Source organism: Orycteropus afer, unplaced genomic scaffold, assembly GCF_000298275.1.
Source record: "Orycteropus afer afer isolate SDZICR_OR568_19922 unplaced genomic scaffold, OryAfe1.0 scaffold00053, whole genome shotgun sequence".
NCBI lineage: Eukaryota > Metazoa > Chordata > Mammalia > Tubulidentata > Orycteropodidae > Orycteropus > Orycteropus afer.
The window spans coordinates 13,981,241-13,992,477 of NW_006921640.1; the positions used below are offsets into that span (position 1 = coordinate 13,981,241).

At 34.9% G+C, this 11,237-nt stretch overlaps 1 protein-coding gene across 1 annotated transcript in view; it reads right to left on the reverse strand.

Moving 5' to 3' along the window:
* The window catches only part of ADAM7 (ADAM metallopeptidase domain 7), an 81,485-nt gene that overhangs the window by 23,510 nt on the left and 46,738 nt on the right, over positions 1-11,237 (reverse strand). Inside the window, exons 17-20 of the mRNA XM_007938783.1 lie at positions 7,725-7,805; positions 6,577-6,652; positions 5,767-5,872; positions 4,831-4,927 (exon numbers count right to left, since the gene is read on the reverse strand). Coding sequence (XP_007936974.1) covers positions 4,831-4,927; positions 5,767-5,872; positions 6,577-6,652; positions 7,725-7,805 — 360 coding nt within the window. The remainder of the gene's footprint in view (positions 1-4,830; positions 4,928-5,766; positions 5,873-6,576; positions 6,653-7,724; positions 7,806-11,237) is intronic.

Consider the following 11,237-nt stretch of genomic DNA (forward strand, 5'->3'; position numbering starts at 1 on the left):
TCTATTTGTCATGAAGTGACCCAAAATTTCTAGACAGTTTTTCCACAAGTTGTCAGCTGCACATACAAGCAATACATGAGAGATGCCAAATTCCTGGGATCTCTCCAACAACAGATAGGGGACATTCTTTGTGTCAGCAAAATCCATAGCATCACTGTGTTTTACTCTTGAGAAACAGGGCTAGGACTAGAGTGAGGAAAAGAGGCTCTTACCTCAGGAGCAAATTTTAGGGAGGGAAGGAGCATCAAAACTCAGTAATCAAGATAAATAATGTTAGTGTATTTTAAAAATCAAAATTAATCCTCAAGAATTTATAATGAACAATAACAACATTTTAAATAAAATCAGCCTTTGATCCTCAGTCTCTACACCCTAATCCCAGCCTGACTGAGAAGTGGGTCTGTCTATACTCCAGTAATCAAAATCTATGCCTCCAATCAGAGAGATATGTTACATTATTCTTCATGGAACCAACAAAAGGCTAAATGGTACTGGAGTTATTGTTGAAATGGACACAGAATACTATATAGCTTACAGCAAGTACATAGGGAGCATACCAGTGTGATGTAGTGAGGACTTGAAAAACCAGATGGGAGTCTCTCAAAGGACTCTGCATGTCTCTGCTAGTGAAAAGAAATACTATTTGTTAACCTGCAGTTAGTATTCGAGCACATATAAATATTTCCCAAACCCATAAGGTAAAATTTCCGGGTATAATATACATTATAATTAATGTAATATAATAATATATTCCTAGGAAAGATACAAATGCTAAATAAAACACATGGAAACAATAATGTTCTCTAGGTTTTCTTCTGAAAAATGTGTGTAAGAACCTACCTATAAAGTGAGTACATATATGAGAAGAGAGGGAGCCCCGTTATATATTGTGATATGAGTAAAAAAAGGCAGATCTTTCAGACTCCAAATCTTAATATGTCTAATTGTTTTAAAGCCTGAAATTCCAAAACCAGCTATATTCCTTTGGATGTTACAGGTTTTTGAGAACCTCTAAAACTTCCTATTAAAATGCGGAAGCCTGAGGAGCTTTGGTGGCGTAGTGCCTAAGGCATTTGACTGCTAACCAGAAGGCTGGCAGTTCAAGCCCATCAGCCACTCCTTGGAAGGAAGACTGGGCAATCCACATCTGTAGTAAAACCTTGGAAAACCAAGGAGGGGTCGCTATAAGTCAGATCTGACTCAATGGCAGTGAATTTGGTTTGTTTTTTTGCCTGGCTGAGGTGATACGTTAAAGTACTTTCTGTTTACTCCACACCAATAACTAGTTTCTGTCAAGTCTACTGACTTATGGTGATCCCATGTGTGTCAGAGTAGAGCTGTACTCCATAGGGTTTTCAGTGACTGATTTTTTTGTAAGTAGATCAATAGGCGTTTCTTGTGAGGTGCCTCTGGGTGAAGTTGAACCTGTAATTTTTGTTAGCAACTGTGTTAACTGTTTGCACCACCCAGGGACTCGGTTAATTCCACAACAGGTATTTATACAACTAAGGCCAGATGTAGTGGAAATAAGACCTGCCAGATGCAAAAGACATCATTAATGAAACAGGGAGAGGACAACAGAGCAGATCTTCCCTAAACCACAACTTTGTTGAGGACTGGCTTTGTATGAGTATCTAAAGTGTCAAATAAGCGCTAGATAAATCTTTATTAATTATAGAATTTCATGAAAAATAATACAAAAGACTTAAACATGAGCTTTAAGAGCCCAAAACTCTCCGGTAATAAATAATCTATGTTTATAGCTTATCAGGGTGTATGCACCATTAGTAGTGAATTGAACTTATTTGTATATTGAACACATATTTACTAAACCCCTTTTCTAGGTCCGAGAGATATTTCATCAGACCAAAAAGACAAAAGCCCTTGTTATTACTGCTTTGAGTTGATTCCAATTCATAGCAACCCATGTGTACTGAGGTGAACTGCGCTTAGGATTGTCAAGTTGCCATCTTTTGTAAGAAGATTGCTAAGACTGTCATTTGAGGCACCTCTGAGTGGGTTTGATTGACTGACCAACTTTTAGACTATTAGTTGAGCACTTAACCCACTTTGCCACCCAGGTACGAAAAGAAAAAAAAAAAAAAAAACTCACTGCTGTCGAGTTGATCCCCACTCATAATGACCCCCTTTGGGTTTCCAAGGCGGTATCCCTATGGAAAGTAGTTGTTCAAACCCACCAGCCTTCTGGTTAGCAGTCAAATGCCTTGGGCACTATGCCACCAGGCACAAAAGCCTTTAAAGGAGCATATCTGTAACATATTTGCTCCAGGCTCTATGTAAAACTATGGTTAGCTTCTGTGACTGCTCTTCATTGATCCCATGCTCAGGCCACCTTCACCTGACTCCTTTCTCTGAGAGTGCACCTACTTTACATATTAATTTAAATAAAACAGAATTAAGGAAGAAACTGCAATGGCACAAAAGACATAGCAGATAATTAACATACATTAAGTGCTAACTATCTACCAAACTCTGTGCTAAGTACATTTACATACATATTTTCATTTAAACTTCAGAGTAAGTACACAAGGTTGATAATTGCATCATGTGATTTCATACTAGAAAATCTCAGTAAAAGCTTAAATAATTTTCCATAACGTATTTTGTGTGCATTGAGTGAACAAGTGTTTTTACTATCCGGGGATTGTTATTGTCATAATAAGAGTACAAATACATAAAAAATATAATAGACAACCATATAAATAGGGAAAAGATTCATCAGCTACATATCCCTGATCACCCCAGTGCAATTCAGTAGAGATATTGCTGCTATCAAGTTATATATGTATACCTGCAGGAGTTGGGGTGGGGACATGGTCAACAATATAGTTCAGTAAAAAACACAGAACTTATGAGACCTATAGAGTAGTAGCATAGCATTCAAGACCTCTGAAAGTATATAACCAGAACATTACAACCCATCAAAAAATCCTAATCATATTGCTACTTTACTGAGTTTATCAGAAATAGATACTAGATTTTAAAAAAAATATATGTATATTTCCTGTATCTATTGAGATGTTTGTATGATTTTAATCTTTCAGTCTGATAATATGATGAATTGATTTGATTGATTTTTAAATATTAAATTTATCTTGCATTCCTGAGATAAACTCCACTTGTCCAGGAAGCATTATCCTTTTATGTTGCTGGATTCAACTGGCTAAAAATTAATAATTTATGCACCTATGGTCACTAGAAGTATTGGTCGGAAGTTTTCCTTTCTTGTAATAATTTTGTCTAAGTTGGTATCAGAGAAGTACTGGCCTTATAAAATAAGTTGGGAACTCTCCTTTCTCTCCCATTTTCTGTAAGAGTTTACACAAAATTGTTATTATTTCTTCAGATGTTTGGCAACATTCACCAGTGAAGACATGTGGACCTAGATTGTGGAAAGGATTTTTTCTAGAAATGCAATGTATTTAATAGATGTAGGGATATTCAGACTACCTATATCTTCATGACTAATTTGTATCTTTCAAAAATAGTTCCATTCTATGTACACTGTCAAATTTATTCAAATATGTTTTTAAAAATATTCTCTAATAATCAATTTAACACTTGTAGAATCTCTAGTGATGGTACCTTTCTGGCTTCTGATATTAATAATCTGTATAATTCTTACTATTTCTGAGCAATCGGTATAAACCCAAAACCAAACCTACTGCATTGAATCCATTGTGACTCATAACAGCCCCCATTGGGTTGTCAAGGTTGTAAATCTTTATGAAAATTGATTGCTTCTTCTTCCTCCCATGAAGCAGCTGGTGGGTTTAAACCACTACCTTTCTGGTTAGCAGTCAAATGCCTTACCCTACTATGTAATGCCACCAGGGCTCTTTGAGAAATTGGTAAAGAGGTTTATAAATTTTGTTGCTCATCTCAAAAAAAAAAAAAAAAAAGTCGGCTTTTGTTTTAATTGGTTTTGTCTATTGTTTGTTTTCTATTTTATTTGTTATCAATCTGGTATTTGTTTTTCTTATCATCCAATCCATTGGGTTTTCTTTTCTTTTCTACTTCCGGTTTCTTTAAGTGAGAGGCAAGGTCAATGATTTTTTTTCTTTTCTAACATAAGCATTTAGTGCTACAAAATTTCCTCTAGTTACTGATTTAGCTGCATCGCACAAAGATGTTGCATTTTATCTTCATTCAGTTCAAAATATTTTCTAATTTATCTTTTTTTTTCCTTTAATCTATGGGTTCTTTGGAATTTGTTACCCAATTCACAATTGGAGATTTTCCCCATATCGCCTTATCATTGATTTCTAATAAATTTCATTATAGCCAGAGAAGGTATTTTATATGACTTGAATTATTTTACATTCATTTACTTGTTTTTTGGCCCAGAACATGGTCTATCTTCATAAAATGTTCAAATAAAGTACAAATTACTATAATACTTAAACAGTATCACCTACTATTAAATAGTGTCTTGCTTCATGTTTTATGTTTTGGTCCCATCCTCCTCCCATTCCTCACATTTAGATTAAAAACCTTTATTATGTGTAACCATGCTGAATTCTACATCTTTCCCTTCACTTGGCTTAATGTTAACCGCCTCCACCAAAAAAAAAAAAAAAAACACCTCACTGCTATCTAGTCAATTCAACTCATAGCGACCCCTCCTTGGATTTCCAAGGCAAGAAGTAGATTGCCCAATCTTCCTTCCAAGGAGTGGCTGGTGGGTTTGAACTACCACCCTCTGGTTAACAGTCAAGTTCCTTAGGCACTATGCTACCAGGGCTCATTAAATATATACCCAATTACTTCTTTTTGATTAATTTACTACTATAAATGAAAGTTTCTTACTTGTAGTGGATGAATATCTGGTAAGACTGGCTCATTCCTTGCTTGTGTTTCATCACCAAAGTATCCCTTATTCTCTACTCCCAGTTCTGCAGGTGGGCTGTCAAGAAGGAAATTAAATGTTGACATGAGCTATGGGACAAACCAGGGGTTAACAATATTAAGTAATCAAGAACTATTTTAAAATAATGATGCCTAGGTTACAGCTTATAAAAATTAAATCACAATGTCTGAGAATGGGAGGTAGCTTCTGTATTTTTTGAAGGTGCCCAAATGTACCTGACCCATGACATTGTGTTTTTAGTAGCCTCATATACATGTGAAAGATGGTCAATGAATAAGGAAGACTGCAGAAGAATTGATGCATTTGAATTATGGTGTTGGTAAAGAATATTGAATATACCATAGATTGCCAGAAGAATGAAGAACTCTGTCTTGGAAGAAGTACAGAAAAGACTCCTTAGAAGTGAGAATGGCCAGACTTTGACTCTAATACTTTGCTCATGTTATCAGTATGGATCAGTTTCTGGAGAAGGATATCACACTTGGTAAAGTAAAGGATGAGCAAAAAAAGTGTAACATTCTTAATGAGATGGATTGACACAGTGGCTGCAACAATGGACTCAAACATGGCAACAATTGTGAAGATGGCACAGGACTGAACAGGGTTTCATTCTGCTGTTTATAGGATAACTATGAGTCAGAAATGATTTGATGGCACCTAACATGAACAGCAATAAAATGATTCTAAGAAAAGTTTGGAAACAACTGGGATAGGCATTTGAATGAGACAAAATATGTAAAAGCTTGATACACTACAATCTTTATTTGGTCTTGACTAAAGGCTTGTATTTTTCCTACATCAAGTAACTTTCATGGCCCTAAGCTTATAGGTTTTCAGTAATGCTTCTCTTCAATACATAGAAAATGCAGATTTACCTGTGAATTTGCTTCAACTTAGTACATTTTTGATGACGAATTAATAATGTGACAATTCCGACACCAGTAACAACCAGCACAAGCACCACAACCAAGATGGCAATATCTACAACATTTAAAAGTATGGGCTTCAATTAGGATGTCAAGTTTAGGACAGTGAAATATTAACAGGATCCATCTTTAACTAAATTATTATAATCTTGCTTCTCCTTTCCTCAAGGACTTTGTTTCCCCCAAAATTGAAGCCAAAGCCAAAGCATTATGTAAATTACTTTAGCAATTGACATTCCACTCAGGATTCTACTACGTTTAAGGAACTTACAATCAGTTTGATAAGTTTTGATTGTCAGTTATCCTGTGAATACAGAAAAGGCCTTGTTGAGTTTTTTTTTTTCTTTTTTTTTTAAGGATTAAGCCAAAGGAGCTCTGGTAGCATAGTGCTTAAGGCACTTGACTGCTAACCAGAAGGCTGGCGGTTCAAACCCACTAGCCACTCCTCAGAAGGAAGGTTGGGCAATTTACTTCCATAGAGAGACCACCTCAGAAATCCAAGGAGGGGTGTGTATGAGTTGCGGCCAACTGGACGGCACATAACAACAACAAGCCGAAAGAAAATACACTGATTCTAAAACCTAACTGTAGTAATTTTTAATTTGGGCATCAAAATATGTAAAGTAATAAAAAGATCATACAAATATACACACCAGCAAAGATTTAACAAACTTGGAAAATAAGAAATTTCTTGCAAGGATCTTCACACACACACACACACACACACACACACCATTATTAATACCCTAGTATACTCACTGGTAACATTTAACGTTTCTTCCCAGTCTAGAGATTCCTGTTCTTCACAGAGGCAAGCAGCCTCATGGCCATCTACCTGGAAGAGCAATCAATCATATAATTTTATCAAATGACTGACATTGATCTGCATCTTGCATCTCGCTTATCTTAGTGCTAATTCTACATCAAACAAATATACACACTCCCATACACACACACTTTTTATTGCTTAATTAATGAACTGAATGCAAAAATCACTGTGGTACAAAAATAAGCAAACAAAACGCAAGAAACAATCATCTTTGTAGAAGTCCTTTAGGAAAATGAATGATTCCGATCAATTCAAAGACAGATTAACAACCCAACATAATTTATCCAGAAAACATCAATAGCCTTAAATAAATGGCCCTTGCTAGAGTTGGACATATCATAAGCAGGGAACAGACGTTAACTAGGCTTATGATAATGGGATATCAGCATGGGAAAATGGTGGTGGCACACAGTTTAGTTCATCAAAGAGCAGCATTGCATAATAACTAAGTGTGCAGACCCTGGAGCTGCACTTTCTGGATTTAAATTCCAGCTTCATTCACAAATTGCACAACACCAGTGTGCCTGTGTTTCTTCATCTGTTATAGCAGGAGTGGAAATAGTGCTCACCTCTTAAGGTTGTTATGGAGATTTTAAAATTTAATAAGTATATCACCTGAAAGAGTGCTTGATACATTCACAACTCCACATAAGTGTTACAGATTAATCAAGTTTAGGAAAAATAATATCCATAAACACAAATTACTAGTAACTGCAAGAACTTTAGGCTGAGGTTGACATTACTGTAATTTACCTGTAAGTGATTTCTGATAGAACCAACATTTATGTTAAAACCTCATACATAAGTACATAAGTTGCTGAGTTTCTAGATTACAGTACAATTTTATCACAAAACATATTTACAGTACTGGCAATATTTATGTGTAATACTTGATTTGGCTATCTGGATCAATTTTAATTGTGGCATCTGGGAAAAAAATGGATCTCTTGTATATTTTATTAAAAATAAGTATATAAATACACAAATACAGTTATATATACACTCAGGCTCAGAAATGGAGTCTTATGTGAATAAATTATTGGTAAGGCATTACTTTTAAAAAGCTATTAAATCTTACAGTATTTTCTTTGCACTGAAAGTAGCAATTGGTTGAATTGTAGGTCGTTTTGATATTGACACATTCACCTTTGCTGCACACCTAGAAATGAAGTAACCGATATGAATTAGAATGACTTGGTCTTATAATTTATATGCTGTTTTCTATTGTAAAGTGCCACATGTACAGTCTTCTGCGGAAGGAGAAATCCACTATAAATGTGTAAGATATATTTTAAAAGAATATGTGTTTAAAATTGTTATATATAAATTTATCAATTATTAAAATATATATGCCTTTATTATGATCTCTGAATGCACTGAACTGAAGGTTGGTGTTTCAAGCCCACCTAATGAACTACCAGAAGCAAATCCTGGCAAACTGTTTCCAGAAAGATGATAGCCAACAAATACTTTCAGAGCAGTTCTGCGCTGTAACATATGGGGTTGCCATGAGTCAAATCGACTGAACACAATGGATTTATGTCCTTATTAGTTTTTTGAATATTCATATCTCAAAATTTCTACAATTGTAATTCTAATGATTACTTCTACTATTTCCATCAAATTTTCCTTTTGATACAAGGATCTGTCATACACAAATGATTGTTGGGTATATCAATCTTCTTATTTATATTTAATAACTTTCATTCTAAGTTTTTGCTTTCCTTGATAAATTTTCTCAGCTAAGTATTATTATTTTTTGAGTTTCACTTGGTTTTTCTTTGAACATTTATTTGATTTTTAACTGCTATTTTTTTTTTATTTTTAGCTGTTTCTTTTACAAAGAGCATATGTCGGCACATTCTTCTTTGGCACCACTTCAAAGACTTTTAAAAACCTTCAGACATGAAGATTTTAATCCATTCATATTTCTTGTAAGAATTGATATGTATATGATTTCTAATTTTGGCCATTTTTGCTTACCTTTTATTATATACCACTTTTATTCTACAATTATTGGTTTTATAATTTGAAAGCTATATATTCAAGTTATTAAAACTTGATTCAGTTTAACTTATCTTCAGCTGAAAAATTTTGAACTCACCTATCATTTTCAATAAATCAGCATTAAATTCTTCTTGTCTAAAATAAGAACTCTGTCATATTTTTTCTTCTTTTATCTCACTCTTAGTTCAAGTATTTGATCAAATTGTGATTTTAGATTTGGGATAATATAATTATTATTGGATATTTTTAACATTTGCATCATAAACATAGTGACAACAGATACCTAGAATTTACTCATTTTACAAATCTTGCTTATCACCATTTCTTTGCTATCATATCTTTAGATTTTAGATTTTTAAATTAAATTATTGATTAGATTACTTCCTTGACTCTTTTTCTTCTCAGAAAATATATGCAGTCTATATATTACTGCAAGGATCTCTGGTGGTGCAACAGTTAAGTGCTCAGTTACCAACCAAAGGTTGACAGTAAGAACTTACCCAGAAGCCCCATGGGAAAAAGACCTGATTGGTGATTTGCTCCCATAAAGATTACAGCCCAGAAAATCTTATGGTATAGTTCTACTCTGTCCCATGGGGTCACTATGAGCCTAAGTCAACTCAGCGACAACTAACAGCAACATATCCACTGCCTTGGAGTCAACTTCACCTCATAGCAACCCTGTAGGGCAGAGCAGAACTGCCCCATATGGTTTTCAAGGCTGTAATCTTTACAGAAGCAGATTTCTTCATAACCTTCTCCTGCGGAGCATCTGGCTGGTTCAAACTACCGGTTAGCAGCTAAGGATTTAACCACTATACCGCCAGGGCTCCTCAGTAACATCCATTATTGTATATTTTCTTAATCCCACATTGTCCGAAAGCCATCCTATTACTTTACTATCTGAGTAATAGCTTAGCTGTATGCATGCCCCCAATGTTTTTGTTTTGCAAAACTATGGCTGTTATTATAATACCTTCTGGCATTTCTTTGCTGAAGAGAAATATGATAACAGTGTAATACTTTTTTTCTATAAGATTTTTTTTTTTATAGCTATTCCATGGCTTATAGCCCACATTACATGTAAATCAAAATCATTATTTTTTTTAATTTAAAAGCAATGCTTTTGGATCTCCAAATGTCTCATTTATACATATCTAATAACCTATCAGGAGCTCTGGCAGCATAGTGCCTAAGGCACTTGACTGCTAACCAGAAGGCTGGCAGTTCAAACCCACTAGCCACTCTTCAGAAGGAAGGTTGGACAATCTACTTCTGCAGTGATACTGCCTCAGAAACCCAAGGAGGGGTCGCTATGAGTTGGGGCTGACTCAACAGCCCACAACAACAACAACAACAATAACCTATCAAGTCTTATTCATAATATTCATCTGATTTTCTCTGAAGATTTTCCTCTTTTTTAATGGCTATCTGTTTCATGGAGGGACTATCATCTATGATTCCTCAGGAATGGCCTTATTTTAACACTACTGAATTCTTTTAGGTCTGTTGCTGTTGTTCCTTTTAGTTGGTGTTTTGAGCCCATGCAATGATCTATGGACATATCCTCTTAGAATGGATTTTCTACATACATAATCGAGCATAGGGGCAAATGGCTTTAAAATTCCATGAATCTCTCTTAAAGTTGTTCAGGTTCAGCTGAAGAGATGTATTGATATGTGTGTTATTTTATGTTAATTTTGCCATTTTTAAATGTTTCATAAGGAGATAATCCCAGAGATAGTTTTACAGCAACCTTTCTGCACCAGAGATCAAATGAGCAAAAGAACTAGTCAACTTCATCCCTTCATCCCTCCCTCCCTCCTCTTCTCTCCTTTTCTTCTCTCACTTCTCTTCCACTCTTCTCCCCTTTCCCTCTCTCTCATTCTCCATTCTTTTTCTTTTCTTTGCAGCTAGCTTTTTAACATAACCAAGTAAAAGGGAACCTGGGGACAAGGGGATATGTTTGCAATTTCTTTCTACGCCAAATTAAAATTTGAAGGAATAAATTCTTAGAGAAACTAAAATGCTTTCTATGCATTTTAAGTTCAACACATATAAAAATATTTCAGTGCAAAAATGAACAGAAAAATTCTTTAACTAATATCTTTGTGATGCCCAAATAATCTGGCATTTGCTATGCATGAATGCCTTCATTAGGAATCTATCAAAGCACCACTGTGGTTGGTGTACTTCTGCATTAAGCCTTTTTGTTGAAGTAGTAGGCACTCCACACCCTGGTACATGGTCACAATGTACATTTAAGTTCAAGATTTGTTCCTTAAAAATTGCTTTCCTATCAGCCACTGCCACTCTTAGTGGGGCTTTGTGAAAGTGAGACCATCTTTTCAAGTTGTATTTCACTGATTTTCCTCACCTAAAGTGAAGAGAAAACATTTTGGTATTTGCTTCTAACCCATGCCTCATATATTCTATCTTGTCTTTAAACATATGGTTGGTTACACATATCTGAATTTTCACAAATTTAGGTTTCTCATTATTTTAATAGCCTTTTAAATAATTTTAATGAGAAAATGTATAAAAAGGAGCTCTGGTGGCATAGTGCCTAAGGCATTTGACTGCT